The sequence below is a fragment of the Galeopterus variegatus genome, unplaced genomic scaffold (assembly GCF_000696425.1).
Source record: "Galeopterus variegatus unplaced genomic scaffold, G_variegatus-3.0.2 Scaffold3507, whole genome shotgun sequence".
Classification (NCBI taxonomy): domain Eukaryota; kingdom Metazoa; phylum Chordata; class Mammalia; order Dermoptera; family Cynocephalidae; genus Galeopterus; species Galeopterus variegatus.
This window is the reverse complement of record NW_007729618.1, coordinates 63,530-85,280: the sequence shown is the minus strand read 5'-3', so window position 1 is coordinate 85,280 and position 21,751 is coordinate 63,530. Positions and strand designations below refer to the sequence as shown.

General features: G+C 36.1%; 1 protein-coding gene across 6 annotated transcripts in view; it reads right to left on the bottom strand.

Moving 5' to 3' along the window:
- Window positions 1–21,344, bottom strand: part of ATF7IP2 (activating transcription factor 7 interacting protein 2) — a 59,615-nt gene extending 38,271 nt beyond the window's left edge. For 4 of the 6 annotated variants that reach the window (XR_551423.1, XM_008585252.1, XM_008585255.1 and 1 more), the window contains exons 1-2: window positions 21,263–21,344; window positions 485–1,350 (exon numbers count right to left, since the gene is read on the bottom strand). Coding sequence is in view for 5 of the 6 variants with exons in the window: in XM_008585252.1 (XP_008583474.1) it covers window positions 485–1,340 (856 nt within the window). In the remaining variant the exon portion in view is untranslated. Of the gene's footprint in view, window positions 1–484; window positions 1,351–19,628; window positions 19,701–20,963; window positions 21,172–21,262 lie in introns of those variants that run through there. The other 2 variants (XM_008585253.1, XM_008585254.1) reach the window with 2 other exon arrangements.
- Between the last annotated feature and the right edge of the window lie 407 nt (window positions 21,345–21,751).

The following is a 21,751-nucleotide window of genomic DNA, read 5'->3' as shown; positions in this document are numbered from 1 at the left end:
TTTGTTAATTTGATGTGTTTCTCTCTCTTTCCACACATACACACACACACACACACGTATATATTGTTATCTATCATCTTACACTTGGCATGTGATTTACATGTCAATTATATGGAAGATGTGTTCAACAATTTAAAAAATGCACTCTCGTTCACCTATCCTCCTTCTTAATAAATAAAACTTCAAAATAAAAAGATGTAGATGAAATGAACCAAAAAACTGATAAACCTTTTGATTTTTTGCACTCTCAAAGGAAAGTGATTGATCCCTTCTTTGCCAGAATTAAACTCCCCTTTGATATGATGGATACCTTTTCCCATCCCCACCAAGAATGGTTCAGAAACAAAAGATACACTGAAAAAATGATCATCATTTACTTTTTCCCTATGTATATGTTTTCTACCTGTTTATATATTTGAGACTTTAAAATCCCCCAATAGTGACTATTTTACTTTCTCCAAAAGACGCACATGTATACACTTACTGTTATCACTATCAGTGTCAAGTGATGGCAGCCACGTTGAGTCTGTACTTTCACAATTTGAAATGCTGGCATGACAGGTTCTACTAGATTCTTCAGTTCTCAAAATGTCGGCAGCACAGATGCTGGAAGTGACTAAGTTCACCAAATTAGGTGTTTTCTCAACAGGCACAAAACGTGAGTGTGAACTTAAAAAGTTGTTATGTTGGCTTTTATCATGTGACTCCGAGTTGGCCTTTGCTTCTAAGTGGGAAACCATCTTGTCAACTCTCTTATCATCCAAAGTACTGGCTACTGTAGTCTTTGGCATTTGAACTACATCCCTCAATATAATGGGTGCACAGCAAATGGATTTCAAGTTACAATCCCCTTCATGTTCAGAAAAGGATCTTGTTACATTTGCCTGATATTCAAAATGGTTTTCAGAATGATTTTCATAAGTATTCCATGAGTCTTTTGCCTCTTGTATAAAAAATTTGTTGGGAGAATTTACTGTTTTACTTGGCTTTTGGTAAGGACACACAACTTGTTCATCAATATATTCCAATCTTGTTTCTAACTCAAGTTCTTCTACAGGTTTTATTAAATTCTGAGGGAATTCCTTACTTTTCTGTGAGAATACTGAATTCTTGTTAGAGTCCAGTGAGGAAGCAACATTTTCAGAGAGCCTACATTTCTTAGTTACGGCATCAATACTTAAATTCTGATTACCACTTGGAACATTACTCCCAACTGCTGTTGTTTTCAGTGCTTCAAAATTCTTTGATTTATTCAGGATCTCCACTTGCTTCCGGCAACTTGTAGGCATGGTTTTTTTGGCTTTTAATATCTTCCGTTTACTTCTATCCGGACTTGCCATCTTTCATATCCTAGAATTCAAGATATCATATTTAAATACATTTCTCCAGTGAATTAAAGTTGTTTCTTCATAATACTAAAATAATGTTGAGATTATCTCTAGATTTAGATAATCCCTTTTACTGTAAATTACATTCATTTTCATCTGTCAATGAAAACATCTAAATAATTTCAATTTTTTCTATAAATCTTAACTATATAAATTCAAAATTTATATTGCCAGTAAGCCTCTCCTTGATACTAAGCCTAATAATTTATCTGGTCACGTTTTGTTATATCACCTCAGTGCTATAACCACCTGCTTTTGATTTAATCATCCAAGCAGACCATACTTTAGATAATGTAAAGATTAATTGTATTTATTCAGAAAAACAAAAAAATAATGCTTCGTATAGAACATTCCATTTTCTACACATACATAATGGCAGTTTTTTAAGCTTTCCCAATGTTCAAGTTTCTAAAATAAATGGTACTACAGGAGTAATTCCTAATAGTCCTGAGTATAAAACAAGCACTAAGATATACAACATGATGCCAGTTCAAATAAGCAAGCCAATTTAACTTAGTTTTTACAATACTTAACTCTTAATTATTTCTCATAATTTAGGAAAAATTTGTCACATAGCAGAGAAAAATAGTGTTTATCCCTCAGTATCCACATCACCTTTGTTCTGAACCATGGGTAGAAAAATGGTCTAAAAGAAATTAATACTGCAGATTTCCAGCCAAACAAAGGCATAATATAAGCAAACAAAATAAATTATATTGACACAATAGACCAGTTATCTAACAAACTACAGAGCACTTACTAAACTCAAAGTCAAAGACAGGTGCAACTAACCCAGCCAAAGCTACCTGAATAATTTTCTCATCGATCATTATCTATTTTCTTACTTGAAGCTTTCTTTTACCATATTCTTTGTGTTCAATATATCATCTGATCAGGAACAATGAAGGTAGAGGTGAATATTTATTTAGAATGAGAAAAGAAATAACAACAAAGTATAAGTTTTAAAAACTTGACATGTATATACATCATAAAATCCAGAAAAACAGCATAATGCTTTCATGAATTAAGGACCTTATAAACCTACAAAATTCTATTTTTCCTATATGACGGCACATTATTCGATTGCCTCTTCATAAATACAATTTTATATTATTTCCCATAGAGGGAATGGACAAACTTTTTCCTCTAGCATGGCTGAAGGATATTTTATTTTTTTAATTGGTAATCATAAAACAAGCAGCTTCACCGAAAGACATACTTGTTGATACGGCTATAAGTAAAAAATAATCCAGGCCGGCCCGGTGACGCACTGGATAGTGCGCCGCTTGGGAAGCGTGGCGGCGCTCCCGCCCGAGGGTTCGGATCCCATATACGGACCGGTTCCCGCACACTGGCTGAGCGAGGCACGGGGGCAATGCCAAGGGTTGCAATCCCATTGCCGGTCCCCGGTCCGGTACGGGGGCAACACTGAGGGTTGCGATCCGTTGCCGGGCAAGGAAAAAAAAAAAAAAAAAAAAAAAAAAAAAAAATCTTATTTTACTTCAAAGGCAGAGTTCCTATCAAAAAAGAAAATAAATGTTTGGTGAATTTATAATTGAATGCTCTGTGCTGAGTATTTCTAACAAAAGGAAAGTTCTATTTTGACTGGAAATCTATGAGAACTAAATCACATACTTAAAATCTTAAGCACCAAATAATTAGAAATTTTCTTCCTGACTACCTTCTGGCTTAATAAATTTCAAACTTTGGCTTTTCTACTACTAACATATTTCAGGTGCCTGGCACCAATGACCATGTTCCCATCACAGTCAGGCCAACAGGCAATAATTGCCTATACCCAGAAGTGACTAAACCACAAATGAATCCCACCAAACCTATACTAAGTATATCCCAGTCACAAAATGCATAAAGTCATTCAAAATGCATAAAGTGACATGTGACATGTGACCTTCTGCTGACGAAGGTTAGCAGAAATCAAGGTGAAGAGAGACTGCAGTCTTAAATTACTACAGTTAAAATACCTTATTTTTGTAAATCTTATGAAAACATCCAACTATGTGAACATATTGCTGTGGTCTTTCCTCAGGGCCTTTGGAAAAGGTCCAAACTAGTGAAAAATCCTGGAACTTAAACTTTGGGTAAAAATGCCTCTACATTTGATGCATAAAAAACTCATGTAATATGTATTAATTATGAAGTATAACAATAAAGATCGTTGAACAACCCATCACTCAACCAAACAAGTAGAATACTATCAATAATTTGCATTTACCTACACGTTTCTCAATAACATGCCCCCTTCACTCTTCCTCATCCTGAGTAATGTATCGTAAATTTTGAGCTTGAAATTCTTTTGCTTTTTGTATAGTTTTATTATAAATGTCATATGTAAACAAATATACTGTTTAATTTTGTTTTTGAGCAAAATAGTCTTCTAATACATGTTTTTACATTCATAAATATTTCCAAAATTGATCCATTTGGTTGTGTGTAGCAATAATTTACTCATTTTTATGGCACTGTAATAATCCTTTGGGTCAATATACCCAAATTTGTTTATCTGGTCATCTATGAGGAATATTTGGATTATTTCCAGTTTTTGTTGCTGTGCTTATAACAATGCTGCTGTGAATATTTTGTTTCAAGATGCATATGTGTCTAAGTATTTCTTGGGGGAGTATGATGGGTAGCAATAAGGTATACATGTTTTCAGGATAACAAAATGTAGAGTTAGGGCAAGGGTCTGGAGCTCACAGACCCCTTGAGCCCATTCACAAACCCTTCACACACAGGTCTATGAGCTAAATAACCGGCAAAAAGGTCTTTGGAGCCTTGGCTGAAGTAGGAATAGTCTTTATTCAGCACACACATGTCTAAGAGTTAAACAGTCCAAAGTAGAAACTCAGAAACTCAACTGCTAACAGCAAAGTCCAAATAAAAACTGAGCAGCTACCAGCAGAGTGACCATGCTCTATTTTTAGATGTAAGCTCTCTGCTGGCCAGCCTGCTTCACAAACTGAAGAACACACAATAGAAACAAACTAAAAAGATACATGGAGGCATATGCACACTAACTCCACCCACACAGAACTTGTTTACAAGAAATGTGCTGCCTGACCCCCAACCAGACCTGAGCGAGGGAGCCTGACTAAATTATTCTTTTTTCCCCACACCAAATTATTTTCTGAAGGAGCTTTACCAATTTACACCCATACATGCAATGTGTAAGAGTTACCACTGATCCACATCCTCTTGAGCCACTGGTATTGCCAAACATGATTTTTACCAATCTACTTGGATATAAAATTATATTACTGTCTTAATTTGCCTTTCCATAATTACTAGCATCTTTTCATGTTTACTGGCTCTCTCTCAATATATATATTTCCTTGTCTGTAAAAATTCCTGGTTATGTCTTGCTCATTTCTTCTTGGGTTGTTCTCTCTCACATATTTTTAAAGAGTTCTTAACATATTGTAAACAACAAACCTTTGTCAATCCTTATTATATGAGTTACATCTTTCACTTTGTGGGTTGTCTTTGCTCTCCTTTATTTTAATATAGTCAAATTTACCAAATTTACCCTTTTTTCTTTTCTTTTATGGTTAAAGTTGAATCTATCTTCTTTGAGAAACCCTTCCCTAATCCACAGTGATGGGTGAAATAGTGAGGCCTAATGGTGATAAAGAAGGCTTTTAATGGGCCGGCCCGGTGGCGCACTGGAGAGTGCGCCACTTGGGAGTGTGGCGGTGCTCCCGCTGAGGGTTCGGATCCCATGTGGAGACCGGTTCCAGCTCACTGGCTGAGCGCGGTGCGGGCACAACACCGAGGGTTGCGATCCTGTTGCCGGTCAGTAAAAAAGACAAAAAAAAGGAAAAAAAAAAAAAAAAAAAAGAAGGCTTTTACTGATGTAGATTATCAGAGGCCATGGCACTGTACCATGGCTGAGCAAAGATAAAAATACACAATAGGAATGCAGAATGTCTGCTCAGAGTGAATTATTGTTAGATTAAAATCCATAAACAACATGAGATAAGTGATCACTAAGGTGTATATACTTGACAGTTGATAAAACTTAGGATACTGAGGGTACCTCATCTGGAAAACCTCTGCATGAGTATGCTTAAGTAAGACAAGTAAAACTGCAAGTAAAAGGCTCAGAGAAATTAAATATTGCTGACTGCCTAAAAGGGACAGTTTACCTGTTGTAGAATGGTTTAGTGAAATTTAACTTATTGCTGGGAGAATAAAAAGCAACAGCTGAATCTAATTGTGTATTCCTGGCATCAGCAGAACTCCTGAATCTCTTCATCCAGCTTGAATCCTTTGCTGTAAAATAAGCCACATTCACAGAGATCACTGGAATCAAGATAATGTCCTGTGGCACATGGTAAGGAAGATAAGTTATCTATCTTTTCTCCTCAAGTTTTAAAGATTTGAGTTTCATAATTTAAGTCCTTGGTCCACTTACAATTGATTTTAGCACACAGAAAGAGAAAGGGATCTACTTTCATTTTTCCCTCAGATGTATAATTAATGTTTGGCTGTATCTTCACTATTATTTTTAAATTTTAAATACATAAAATAACCTAATCTGCCATTTTATTTTATTTGATGTAACTCCTGCTGAATATAGCTGCGCATCCCTTTACATTTAACATTTTTTATCAATTTGTTTTAGATGACCCCTGTAAAACAAAAATACTTTAACATGATGAATCTTTTAATAGAATTTAATCCACTTACATTTATTATAAATGACACAGTAAAGCCTTTACATTTAATTTTATACCTTCTGGCTTTTATGCATTGTTGCTGTTTTGTGTTTTACTTTTTATTATTGTTTACATTATTATCTATTATTTAATATGAAGGTGTCATTTATTTTTTAAGGTCTACATCTATCTGCTTTAAAATTTCATGTATTTGACTACATTTAAAAATTATTCAGCTAACATTTCAGTAACCAGATAGGTCAAGAGCTATACAATATCATTTAAGTATAACTTACTGAAAAAGGTTAGCTTTTCCTTACTTTCATCATTATCACTTTTTGTGTCTTCATTCATTCAATTTAGAATTTTACATCCCAGATTTTACTTTGAATATTTACATTCTGCTGTAGTGCCAAGTTTACAATAATCATTTTGATACATGTTTTAAGTGGTTTCAGAACAAATTGTCAGGGATTTTCTTTCACTTTTTTATTGAAATATTACACATACTGAAAAAGTACACAAATCCTAATTGTACAATTTGATAACTTTTCAGAAACTGAACACATTCGTGAAACCTGCACCCATATCAAGAAGCATATATGACTAGAGTTCCAGAAGTCTACCCAGTTCTCTTTCTGGTCACTACTCTCACTCAAAGGAAAACAATCAACATACTTTTTAACACAGTACATTTGCTTTAACTGTTTTTGATATTTATAAAAATGGAATCAGATAGTACATTTTTTTTTTGGTCTAGTTCCTTTAATTAAACTGTATGCTTCTGAGACTCATACTGTTGCATGTAACAAAAGTTCAATCATTCTCATTGTTGATTATATTCCATTGTGTAAATATACTATAATTTATTACTCCATTGTACTACTAACTGGTATGTGTATACTTTCTACTTTTTGGATATTATAGTGTTGCCAATGTAAATTCTTGTACTTATTTTTGGTGAACATATGGATACATTTCTATTGAGCATTACCTAGCAGTAGAAATGCCAGGTTATAAGGTACATATATTTAGCTTCAGTAGATTTACATTGTCACCAGTAGTATATGAGAGTTCCATGTCTTCACCAAACCTTGGCATTTTTTTGCTTTCATTTTTAGCTATTCTGGTGAGTACTGTATAGAAACATCTCATTTACATTTATCTAATAAACAAAGGGAAGAACCTATTCATATGTACATTCATCATTTTGATTTTTTCTTTTGTGAAGTGCCTGTTCAAATGTTTTGCCAATTTTCTATCTTTCTCATATTGATTTGCAGTTCTTTAACTACCCTGGACACAAGATACATGTATTGCAAATATTCTCCTCCCATATTGTAGCTTGCCTTTTTTACTTTATAAAAGGCGTAATTTGATAAAAAGAAGTTCTTTATACTGTCCACTTCATAATTTTTACTCCTTTGTGCCTTAGAGCTTTTTACAAAGATTTGCCCACTCCAAAGTCATAAAGATATGCTCTGGTTTTCTCCTTAAAACTTGGTTTTGGGCCGGCCCGGTGGCGCACTGGAGAGTGCGCCACTTGGGAGTGCAGCGGCGCTCCCGCCGAGGGTTCGGATCCCATGTGGAGACTGGTCCCCGCTCACTGGCTGAGTGCGGTGTGGGCGCGACACCGAGGGTTGCGATCCCATTACCGGTCAGTAAAAAAGACAAAAAGGAAAAAAAAAAACTTGGTTTTGCCATTCACATTTAAATATGTGACCCATCTGGAGTTGATTTTGAGATATGATGTAAGTTATATTTTCTCCACATACTTATTCAGTAGAACCAGCAGCATCTCATCACATGGTATCACAATATCACCCTTGTCACAAGTCTGGTGACTATATTTGAGGCTCTTTCTAGATTCCATTCTATTCCACTGCTCCCACTGCCTTAACTATTATTACCTATTTAAAAGTCTATTCTAATATTACAAGTCCTACTGTTTTGTTGTTCCTAAGACTATTTTAATTATTTTGGTCCTTTGCATTTCTACATACATTTTAGAACTGGTTCGTAAATACACACAAAACAAAAAACCTGCTAGGATTAAAAAAGGATAAGTATATGTTTTTGAAAATATATTACATATAAAGTACGATATGTGCACATATACCCAAAGCTTGAGATATAATTTACATACCATACAACTCGCCCATTTACAGTGTACAATTCAATGGTTTTTTTTTTTTTTTTTTTTTTTTTTTTTTTTTTTTTTTTCCCTGGCCGGCAACGGATCGCAACCCTCAGTGTTGCCCCCGTACCGGACCGGGACCGGCAACAGGATCGCAAGCCTCGGTGTTGCTCCCGCGCCTCGCTCAGCCAGTGAGCGGGAACTGGTCTGTATATGGGATCCGAACCCTCGGACGGGAGTGCTGCCACGCTTCCCAAGCGGCGCACCATCCAGTGCGCCACCGGGCCGGCCCCACAATTCAATGGTTTTTAGTATATTCAGACTTAAGCAACCATCACATCAATTTTAGAACACTGCAGATTAAATCTGAAGTCCTGGGGAGAGGGAAAAAAAAATCTGAAGTCCTTTAGCAGTCACACCCACCCATGTTCTCGTTGATCCCTGCCAAGCCCTAGGAATCATCTGTTTTTTGTCCCTATAAAACTTGCCTATTCTGGACATTTTGTATAAATGGAATCATATAATACATATAGTCTTTTGTAACCGACTATTTAACATAATGTTTTCAAGGTTCATTCAGGCTGTACCATGTTGAAGTACTTTATTCCTTTTTATTACTGAATAATATTCCATTATATAGATATGCCATGCTTTATTACCCATTCATTAATTGATGGGCATTTGGGATTGCTTCAACTTTTTGGCTATTACAGGTAATGCTGCTATGAACATTGATTTGTAAGTTTTTGTGTGGACACATTTTCATTTTTCTTCAGTATATGTACCTGGGGCAAAATTTCTGAGTCATGTGGTAACTCTATATTTAACCTTTTGAGGGACAGACAGACTGTTTTCCAAATTTACATTCACACCAGCAGTGGACGAGTGTTACAATTTTAACATCTTTTCCCCAACACTTGTTATTTTCTTTTTTAATATAGCCATCCTGGTGCAAGTGATGTGTTGCCTCACTGTCATTGTGATTTGTATTTCCCTGATGGCAAATGATGTTGAACATAGTTTCATGTGCTTCTTGGTGACTTCTAGATTTTCTGTGGAGAAATGTCTATTCAGATCCTTTGCCCACTTAAAAATTGGGTTATTTGGGCCGGCCTGGTGGCGCACTGGAGAGTGCACCGCTTGGGAGCGTGGCGGCACTCCCGCCGAGGGTTCGGATCCCATGTGGAGACCGGTTCCCGCTCACTGGCTGGGCGCAGTGTGGGCGCAACACCGAGGGTTGCGATCCCGTTGCCAGTCCCCGGTATGGGCGCGACACCGAGGGTTGCGATCCCGTTACCGGTCAGTAAAAAAGACAAAAAAAAAGGAAAAAAAAAATTGGGTTATTTACCTTCTTATTATTGACTTGTAAGAGTTCTTTCTATGTTCTTGGTTACGTTCCTCATCAGACATGATTTACAAATGTTTCCTCCAATTCAGTGGTTGTCTTTTCAATCCCTTGATGGTATATCCTTTGAAAAACTAAATATGTAAATTTTGATAAAGTCCAATTTATTTTTTCATTTGTTGCTTGTGGTGTGATGTCTTATCTAAGAAATCACTGACTAATCCAGGGTCATAAAGATTTACTCCTGTTCTAAAAGGCTTATATTTCCAGCTTTCATGTTTAGGTTTTTGATCCCATTTGAATTAATTTTTATATATTGTGTGAGACAGGGGTCCACATTCACTCTTTTGTATACAGACTTCCAGTTGTTCCGGCACAATTTGAAGAGGCCAGTCCTTCCCCTGTTGAATTGTTTTTGTCACTCTTGTAAAATACCAATGGGCTATAAATGAAAAGGTTTATTTCTGGATTTTCAATTCTATTCTCTTGGTCTATTAGTCTGTCCTTACGCCAGTACTAGACTGTCTTGATTACTGTAGCTTGTGCTAAGTTTTGAATTCAGGATGTGTAAGTCCTCCAGCTTTATTCTTATTTAAGATTGGTTTGGCTTTTCTGGGTCCCTTGAATTTCCATATGAATTTTAGGATCAGATTATCAATTTCTTCAAAGAAACCAGTTGGGATATTGATAAGGATTGTATGGAATTTATAGATCAACTTAGGGAGTATTGCTATCTTTTTCTTTTTTATTTAAGGTTACACTTATTTATGAATTCTAACATTAATTACCATTGTATGCATTTTTCCCAAGTATACAATACATTGTTATTAAACTACAGCCACTATGTTGTTCAGTAGACATCTTGAATTATTCCTCTAACTGAAATTTCATATCCTTTGACCAGCATCACTCAATTCCCTACAATGAAGTTTCTCACAGAAACAGAAAAAAACATTAAATAGTAAACATTAAATAAAAACATTAAAATTTTAAAATGAATCATTCACATAGAACCACAAAAGACCCTGAATAGCCAAAGCAATATTGAGCAAAAAGAACAAAGCTGGAGGCATCACACTAGCCAATTTCAAAATATACTAACAAAGCTATAGTAACCAAAACAACACAGAACTGGGATAAAATCAGATATATAGGCAAATTTAACAGAATAGAGAACCCAGAAATAAATCCAAGCATTTAGCCAATTGATATTTTACAAAATGCCAAGAACATATAATGGGAAAAGAACAGTCTCTTCAATAAATGGTGTTGGGAAAACTGAATATTCATATGCATAAGAAGAAACTGGACCTATATCTTATACCATATATAAAAATCAACTTCGAGTGGGTTAAAGACTGAAAAAGACCTGAAAATGTAAAGCTACTAGAAGAAATGCTTCATGACATTGGTATGTATGCACAATCATTTTGTTGGATACAACCCCAAAAGCACAGGCAATAAAAGCAAAAATAGAAAAATGAGGTTACATCAAACTAAGAAGGAGGGGCTGGCCGGTGGCGCACTGCTACAGTGCGCTGCTTGGGAGTGCGGCGGCGTTCCCGCCGAGGGTTCAGATCCCACATACAGACCGGCCGCTCACTGGCTGAGCGAGGTGCGGGAGCAACACCGAGGGTTGCGATCCCGTTGCCGGTCCCGGTCCGGTACGGGCGCGACACTGAGGGTTGCGATCCATTGCCGGTCATGAAAAAAGACAAAAAAAAAAAAAAAAAAAAAAAAAAAAACTAAGAAGGCCCTGCACAGCAAAAGAAACAAGAGTGAAGAGACAATCTACAGAATGGAACAAAGTATTTGCAAACCATACATGTGATAACAGGTTAACATCCATGATATATTAGGGAGTACTGCTATCCTAATACTATCAAGCCCTCTCATCCATGAACATGAGATGTCTTTCCACTTATTTAATTTCAATAACATTTTGTAGTTTTCCAAGTGTGAGTTTTGCACTTCTTTTTGATGCTATTATAAATCAAACTGTTTTCTTAACTCCATTTTTTGATTGTTCATTGCAAGTGTATGGAAATACAACAGATTTCTGTACACTGATCTTATATCCTGCTACTTTGTTGAACTGGTTTTTCTCTTTAACAGCTTTTAGGAATTTCTTGGGCATTTTCTACATATTAGATCAAATCATCTGTGTCTAGTTTTACTTCTTCCTTTTGGATATCAGTGCTTTTATTTCATTTTCTTGCCTAATTTTCCTGACTAGATCCTCCAGTACAATGTTGAATAGAAATGGCAAGAGTGGTCATCTTGTTCCTGATCTAGAAAGAAAACTGTCAGGCCTTAAAAACTAACGCCACCTTAAGTGACATTACAAGTGGCACCATTATGGGCCCACAAGGGCGTATTAACGTGGCAGCCTAAGATGGCGCCGGGAGGAAGTAGGGTGGGGCTGTCTGCGGGAACCATGCCTTAGCCCTTATTGGCCAAATACGTGCTTCCGCGCTCATGAACACTGCGTGATTGCAATAGCTAGGCATTGAGAAAGGATGCATGCTCTTGTAACCTTTAAGCTGACTGGAGGATGTAAAAACCTCCGTTCCCCATTTGCCTTTAAAAGCAAGTGCTTGTGTGATAATAAACGGAACTGCTCGACAGAACCCCTGCCGCATCTGAGTGTCCTTTAACGGGCTGGTTGGGGCCGGCGGCTGTGCTCACCTCTCTTCATGGCTCTCTTCCCCTGTCTCCTCCCAATGAGGACCGGAGGGAAAGAGGAATCCGGGCAATTTGCTCGCCCACCAAGGGAGAGACTGAAAGCAAGGCTAGGGCTGTTTGGGTCGGCCAGCAGCAGACCTGACAGAAAACCTTCAGTCTTTCACTAGAAAATATGATATCAGCTGCAGGTTTTTCAGATGGCTTTCATCAGATTTAGGAAGTTCCAAACTTTCCCTACTTTGTTGAATGTTTTTATCATGAAAGGCACTGGATTTCGTCAGAAAATGCTTTTAAGCATCTCTTAAGATTATGTGGCTTTGTAATCTATTCTCTTCATGTGATGCACTACATTAATAGATTATTGGATGGGAAACCAATCTTGCATTGCTGGGATAAATCCCACTTGGTTGTGATGTAGAATCTTTTCTCTAGTTGTTGCTTTCTAATTGCTAGTATTTTGTTAAGAATTTTTGCCATCTATATTCGTAAGAGATATTGTTCTGTAGTTTTCTGTTCTTGTGATGACCTGGTCTGCTCTTGATATCAGGATAATATCAGCCTCATAGGATGAATTAGGAAGTTCCTTCCTCTTGACTTACTGGAATAATTTGTGAAGAACTGAGACCTTTAAATATTTGATAGAATTCATTAATGAAGCCATCTGATTTTGGACTTTTCTTTGTGTTCTAATTCAATCTCTTTACTTGTTATAGGCCTGTTCAGATTTTCTTCTTTAGTTTTGGTAGTTTGTGTCTTTTAAAAATATTTTAAAAATTTTTGTCTATTTCGTACAACTGGATTGTTCTATAGTATCCTCTTATGGTTTAATTTCCATAAAGTAATAATACACCCTCATTCATTACTGATTTTAGTAACTTGAGTCTTCTCTCCCCTTTTTTCCCTCAGCCAATCTAACTAAATGTCTGTCAACTTTATTCATCTTTTCAAAAAACAACTTTTGGTTTCTTATCTATTTTTAAAATTCTCTATTTCATTAGTTTCTGCTCTAAACTTTATTTTTTCATTCTACTAAATTTAGGTTCAGTTTCCTCTATTTCTAGTTTCTTAAAATGAAGTTATTGATTTGAGATCTTTTTTAATATAGGCATTTATCAGTATAAATTCCCTCCTAAGAATTGCTTTAAATTGCACCCCCCAAATTTTTCTGTGTTTTGTCTTTTCATTCACCTCAAAGTATTTTCTAATTTCCCTTTTGATTTCTTCTTTGACCTGTTATGTAGGAATGTGTTATTTTCCACATGCAGTCAGCCCTGTATATCTACAGGTTCCACATCTGTAAATTCAATCAACCACAGATTGAAAATATTTGAAAAATAAAACCTACATCTGTATTGAACACGTATAGACCTTTAGGAAATAATGAGAACTACTCATATTTCCTAAACAACATAGCATAGCAACTATTTACATTAGCATTTGCATTGTATTAGGTATTAGAAGTAATCTAGAGATGATTTGAAGTACATGAGAGGATGTGATAGGTTATACGTAAATATTATGCCACTTTATATCAGGGACTTGAGCATCAGCAGAGTTTTGTTCTGACAAGAGGTCCTAGAACCAATCCCCCATAGATACGAAGGGATTACTGTATTTGTGAATTTCTCAAATTTCTTTTTGGTACTGATTTCTCATTTCATTCCATTGTGGTCAGTGTACTTTTTATGATTTCAATCCTTTAAAATTTGTTGATTTTATAGCTTGGCATGTCTATATTGAAGAATGTTCTATATAACACTTGAAAAGAATGGGTATTGTTGGGTGGAGTGTTCAAAAGTTATCTCTTAAGTATAATTGGTTTATACTGTATTTTGTTTTATACTCTTTTCTTATTAATCTGCTTAGTTTTCTGTCCATTATGAAAGTGGTGTATTGAAGTCTCCAATTATTATTGTTGAATTGTGTATTCTGTCAGTAGTTGCTTCATACATTTTGGTGCTCTATTAGATGCATATACATTTATAGCTATCATACCTTCCTCAGGAACTGGCCTTTTATTATTATAAAATATCCTTCTTTATCTCTAGCAATATTTTTTTGTTTCAGTTTATTCTGTCTGATATTAGTATAACCACTCTAGTTTTCTTATGGTTGCTGTTTGCACAATATATCTCTTCCTACTGTTTCACTTTCAAGTTATTTGTACCTTTCAATATAAGGTGTGTCTCCTGTAGACAGCAAATAGTTGGATCCAGTGTTTTTTCCTCCAGTCTAACAGTCTCTGCCATTTGTCTGGATTGCTTAATCCATCCCACTTGACATTACTGTTGATGTACAGATGCTCCTTGACTCTCTGAGTTATATCCCAAAAAACCCATCCTAAGTTGAAAATATCAGTTGAAAATGCATTTAGTACAGGTCCACCTAACATACTGAACATAATGGCTCAGTCTAGCCTACCTTAAATGTGCTCATAATACTTACATTATCATAGAGTTGGAAAAAAAATCATCTTTTACACAAAGCCCATTTTATAATAAAGTGTTGAATATCTCATGTAATTTATCAATGTTCTACTAATTACGCTTCTCTTCTGCACCATCATTAAGTCAAAAAATTGTAAATCAAACCATCATATGTTGGGGACTGCCTATCGTTGGATTTATGTCTGCCATTTTACTTTTCGTTTTATATGTCTTGTGTCTTTTGTTTCATTCCTTTACTGCCCTAAATACTAGACTTCTTAATACTTTGTATATGTTTTCCTTTTAAAACTTCACTTTTCTGTCAACTATTTAGAAATATAATCAATGCTTTTTTATTGATTATATCTCCAAATAATTCATTAAATTTACTTATTAAGTCTAATAAATTATAGATTCTTTTGGACTTTCTATGTAGACAATCATGTCATGATTTTTTTTCTTGCAAATTCTTCTTACATTTATTTACTTTTCTTTTCTTATCACATTAAAGCTTCCAATATGAGAAGATATGGTATTAGTGGGCATCCTTCTCATTGCTCACCACAGATGGGATATGGGGTTTCACTACTTCACCATTAGATATAACATTTGCTATAGTTTTTTTGTTGATTCTCTGTATTAATGAATTACTCTATTCCTAGCCAACTAAGAATTTATCATGAGTTAGAGTATGGTGCCAATAACACCAAGGTCCAGGGTTCAATCCCTGTACCAGCCAGCACCAAAATAAAAAAAAAAAACTAAAAAAAAAAAAAGTACACACAGAATTTATCATGAATGCATGTCCAATTTTATCAAATGCCTTTTCATATCTACTAAGATAATGACAAAATCTTATTTTTTCTGTTAATTTGTATTAGTCATGTATCACTTAATGATAGGGATAAGTTTTAAGAAATGCATCATTAGGCAATTTTGTCACTGTGCATAAGTGTATTATGAAAGGGAACAGCAATACATTTTCCTGTTATCTACAATGCCTTCTAGTTGCATGAGCATGGGCCCCCTAATTACATTACTAAGTTTCTCTGCTTTACTTTCTACATGTGCTACATGGAGATTAGAATACCACCCCCACAAAGTTAGGAAAACTGAAATAAAGGTAGGGATTGTGCCTGGCACTAAGCAAGCAAGCAGTGAGTGTTAGCTAACTGTTATTAATTATTATTTTGCTATGGGGATGTCTGAAGTAGACAACTCTTTCACTTGGGGTAAGACCTAATGTGCTAAATGCTTGTTTTTCTATCTTAAAGGTCAGAGCTTTGGGAGGGTCACCCTGTGGGTAAGCTAGGCATGCTTCCTCAACATAATTTGTGGTATTTTTTTTATACCAGCCTTACCACAAACACCTGAGTAATGTATTGTGCTATGACATTATGATGGCTACAAAGTCACTTGGCTGTAGGAATTTTTCAGCTCTGTTATAATCTTACGGGACCATCACTGCATACACAGTCTGTGGAAACATCATTATGTGGTGCATAACTGTATATTGGTATTTTAAAATATTAAACCTAGCTTTTTCCTAAATTAAACCTCACTTGGTCATAATATATCTTTTTTATTTTTTTAGTGTTTTAGGTTCAATTTGCTAATACTTTATTTAGGAATTTTATATGACTGTTAATGACACAGATGGATCAGCTATTTTTCTTTACTAGTTTTTGATAGCAAAGGTATGCTGGCCTCATAAAACACAACCAGAAAGTCTTTCTTTTTCTATTCTCTGAACAGTTAGTGTGTGAATGGATGTTAGGATAATTCACCACTAATGGCATCTCGGTGTGAAGTTAACTTAGTGGTAAAGGTTTCCAATTCAATTAAATTTTTAAAATAGGTATGGAACCATTAATATTTTCTTTATATTTTAAATTTTAGTTGTTTTTCCATTTCAACACAATTTCAAATATATCAACATATGTTCTTTGTAACATTCTCTAATTATATTTGTAATATCTGTAGTACTGTCTCTCTTTTTATTCTTGATACTGGGGATGTTTTTCTTTTTTCTTAATTATTTTTATTAATAACATCAATTTTATAAATATTTTCAAAGCACTTACTTTTAGCTTTGTTGGCTTGCTAGTCTACATAGTGTTCTATTTCATCATTTCCTGCTGATATTATAGTTATTTCCCTCCACTTTCTTTGGGTCTGATTCTCTGTTCTTATTCAAGATTGAGATGGAAACTCAGGTCTTTAATTTTCAGTCCCTTTTTTTAGAACTTTACATTTAAAGCTATAAATTTTCCTCTAAGTGCTGCTTTACTGTAGCCCATAAATTTTGATAAATCCTATCTTAATTACCATTCAGTTCAAAATATTTTCTAATTTGCATTATAATTTCTTTGATCTGTGAATTTAGAAATATTTTGATTAATTTCCAAGCAACTGCAAATTTCATAGTTATATTTTTGGTGTTGATAGTTAGCTTAACTCCTCTATGATCAGAGAATAATCTCTGAATGATTTCACTCTGTGATATTTGTTGACGCTAGCTTCATGTTCAATTTTTGTAAAAGCTGCATGTGTACTTGAAGAGAACTCATACATACATACATACACACACATACACATGGCCATACTTCAAAAACTTCATGGAAAGATTTGTATTATCTTTCAACTCTATTTTCCCACAAACTTTCTGAATTACCCTCACACAGACAGACACATTTCAACTAAGTCAACATTTTTAATTGTACTAGTCACAATCTTGCAGCTATTAAATCATGAGTATTAAGAGTGAAACACTATGATGGTTGATGGTCTACTTCTTTTCATGTAGTCATTGTCTTTTTTCCTTTATATAGTATGAAGCTATGTGTGCATATTGATTGTTTCTTTTCCCTCTATTCCTGGTTGATTGGGTTTCCCCATTATAAAACATCTGTATCTCTAATAATGCTTCTTGCCAAGACAGTATCTTAATTCATTATAAACATTAAATAAAGGGCAATTCTCTTAAAATTTATTTTAAATCTACCAAACTGAACCTTTGTCTTTACTCTTGTTCAGTGTCACATAGTTCAGAGCCAGTATTTGAACCCAGGGTCTTAAGACTCAAAGAAATCTCTTTTCATAAGTGCAAATCAAATAAAGCATTATGAAAAGACAGGACTGCCTTTAACAGGTATATGATGGTCAACAAAAACTCTTTTAGGGACTACCTGTGCCAGGAGACAGTTCATCTCATAATGAGCATGCACTAATCTTTACTTTATTAAGTGTAGTCCACAACCAAGCAGTATTAGCATCTACTGAGTGCTAAGCAGAATCTTGCCTTTACTTTTAAAGTTTTATCAATGTAACAGTATAGAATGCTTGTAATGAAATATAAGAGTTGCTTGCTGGCACTCCTTAATGGCCTAATACCAATCACTTTAATTTTAACAATTTTAAAAAAAATCTCAGTATTTTAAAATATGTTCACACTAGTATTTCTCCTGTTAATTTTTAGCCATATCTGTCAATTTCCTATAATTACAGATAAAGATTTAGCTCTTTCTACACCCCATTCACCTTTTTATGGCTCATCACATTTCAATATGTAAGTTGTTAATAGGTAAATATTCTCTGTATAGCCTGAGTATCATTATCCTTCTTATACACTATTTTGTTTTTCCTGAAGCTATCAGCCTAACTGATGGATTTTGGATGTGACCCGGCACCACTGTGCACACAATGAGCACAAAATAGCTGCCGGCCTTGTCTTCCACTCCAGCACCAAGCCCCTCCCTGCTTCCCTTTACGAGAAACCTTTTGCTTCTGCAAGGACACAGTTCTCTACCCCAATCCACATTAGCATGACTCTCCTTGGTGGTATCAGCCAGCCCTTGGCGCACTATATAAGCTCTACCACCCCCACACCTGGTGCTGTCCCCCATTTTCAGGGCAGCCCCGGGCCGTCCTCCATTTTGAGTACAGCCTGGCAGATTTCTTTCTTTAATAAAGCTTGAACAGTACCCAGCATCTTGGCTTTCTTTCACTGACCTTTAGGAGGCTGGAAAGTCCAAAGTCCAGGGAACATTCATGGTGAGGGCCTTGGTGGTGGCAACAGTGACAGCAGGATATCATATTGCAAAATGGCAGAGCAGAGAGAGACTAACCTCCTCATGTGCTATCCTTGTAAAGCCCTCTGGACAACCATTATTAATCCATTCACTACAGTATGGTCCTACCAATCTAATCACCTCTTCAAGGCCCCACTTTTCAATTACCTGAATCCCACCCTCAAGTTACAGTGTGGATTAAGCAGGGGGGTCATCAAATCTACAGCATCTTCCTATAAAACTAACCTTCATTTTTTTCCCAAATTGATCAGAACTGTCATATACCAACATTCCTCCCTAGTCTACCCTCCTTCAAGGTCAAGTTTGAAGATTACCTTTCCAAAAAAACTTTCTCCCAAGAGAACTACTTCCTTGTTTGAATTTCCATTACAAGTATCTATTTTTAATTATAAGCTTTGAGGGCAGAGATGTGTGGTATTTATTTATATATCTTCAGTGAGATGCCTTTCACATAAAAGTTTTAAGAAATGCTATTTAACGAATACTCACTTATAAAAATAAACCTCTGGAAAGCCACCCAAAGTTACGGTCTGCTTAATAAAGAGTACCAAAACAGGACTCAGCAGTTGCCATAGCTTTCTTATACCCTATCTCACACCAGCAGCACTATACACAATAGAACCTCAGAGGTATATAACGGAAATTACCACATTTAGTAGATACATATAACTGTCTCTATGTAATTAGTGATTAACTTTTAGTTAAGACCTACGTAAATATCTCTTATAGCTCTAAAAGCTTAATTAGGAGTTCAAAAATTCAAATTATATCTAATTATTTCCCCTCCCTCCAGAAAGTCATGGTTATTTCTGTCTAGATATTGCCTGAGTACAATCTGTCCTACCTGAATTGGTAAAGATGAAGAAGAATAAAAAGTTACCTGAGTCTACTGTAATGTGTTTTTAAAGTATGGGTCCAGGTTTTATTAAGCCTCAAATAGCAGAATAAGTATCTAAATGATATAAGAATATGAGACAGAATGAGACAGAAGAATAAAGTTCTTTGTATTTTGTATTATATCACTCAACTTAATGAGAACTAATACTCTTATGCATTTAAAGTTATAGAGGTTTTTATTCTTAAGCATTATCCAATATATTACTTCAGACTTGATTACATCAAATGAAATACATCTGTACACACCCAATATAACATGCATTTCTGTTGAGGCAGAAGCCAATCTTAGGATGGGTTTTGTACATATCTGCAGATAAGACTGAGAGTTAAGTAGCTTATTTGATTAAGGTCAGATTCAACATTACTAAAAACGAGTTTAGAGATAAACAAGCTAAGAATAAAGGCATACTTCAAGAAAGCCGGAATTCCGCAATTAGTCCTTCATTTAGATGCCTCCTTTTTGCATTTTCAATAGCTTTCCTGTGATATAAATTATCTTTATCTTAAATGTTCTTCCCTCATTTGTTTTGCAAATAGTTATGTCGTGGGACATTTACTGGCTACAAGTAAATATGACAAAATCACAATGAAAATACTATTAAGTCTTAATCTAGAATAATAGTCTTTAAATGGATATGACATTTTTCCAATGTGAATACTCAGTACAACTGTCTTTTTCTAGATCTTAACCATACAAATCTTCAGAATGTAAAAAGCTTTCATGTCACAAAGCAAGCAACGTATTGGTTTATAACGTTAAACTTCAACACAGTAACATGGAAAGGTATAAGTTCAGTTTTCTAAGTAAAGCAGGGTTTTAAGCAGAGAAACAAAGCCAAATAATTGTTTCCTCTGTTTAGGCACATTCTTGAACTTGCTGCCAAACTGGAGAAAGTAGGTGGGGGAGGTGCGATAAGGGAATAGTTTCTTTCTTTTCTTTTTTCTTTAGGTATTTTTATGAATACCAAAAGGAAAAAAATGGTTTTCGTCATTAAATCATTGAATCCCTATATTGATAAGCTCAACAGAGGTACATAAATGGCTTGCCCTCCCGGTTCCTTCCTTAAAAAGAAGGCATTTTAACATATCGCTCAGAATTTTATATTAACCTTGATGTCCTATCGCCTACTTCACAACAACACATATCAAAGCCACTAGGCGACATCCAGTTACCTCTTCTGGCACCTAGTTTCTTCAGATAAAGATGACTAAAACGACTACAGGGAACGTGGCAACGGGATACAAACTAGGTAGTGTGGCTAATATCTATCCATTAACTTGTTAAAACGTTTCAATCAAGACCAAAGCTTTTACTCACTCGTCAGGAAAAAACACCGAGGCCACTTCCCTCCGCAGCCCCGACCCCCTACGCGGGGCCTCCTCAACCCGGCGCCACACACCACTCCCACTTCGACCACATCCCGCTCCGAAAGCGGTGTAGACGCATCCTTCCGCCTCCCCGCGGGGGTCTTCTCTTCTCGGCCAGGTCCGAGCCCCGGCGCCTCAGCGGACGTCTCTCAATCAGCCCCGCCGCAAACACCGAGCTCGCCCGCCGCTTGCCAAGAGGCCGCCCCGCCAACCGCCACTCGCGCGCGGCTCTCGCCCGGCCTAACGTACCTAGAGCGGCGCCTCTCGAGCCGCTGCCCTCCTCAAAACCTCTCCTCACCGCAACCACCGCGCACAATGAGGATCCCGCCAGGACTGGCTGGCTTAGTTCTCTCTCCGTCCACCCCCAAATGACTCCGGACTAATGGCAGCGCGAACGTGAGGCAGCCTAGCCAATCAGAGACGACCAGATGGGGTGGGCGGGGGAAAAAGGCAGCCTGGGAAAGTAGCAGTCGGCTGAGGGGCGCCTGGAATTCGCCTTCCTTGGCGCTTCTTCCTGTCAGCCCCTGGAGCTTCTCCTCAGGCGCCGGGATGCCAGTGCCTAACTAGGCCTTTGTTTTTGGTGACTGATATGGAGCTTTAGATGAAGATTTAGTTTTTTGGAAATTATTACTAATAAAATTTGACAAAAACGGGCCTCCCCAAATCGGTAGTTTACCGATTTGAATTGTAAATATATTTTGTTAAAATATTATTTAGTTGGTTATTAAGTTTTTTGAC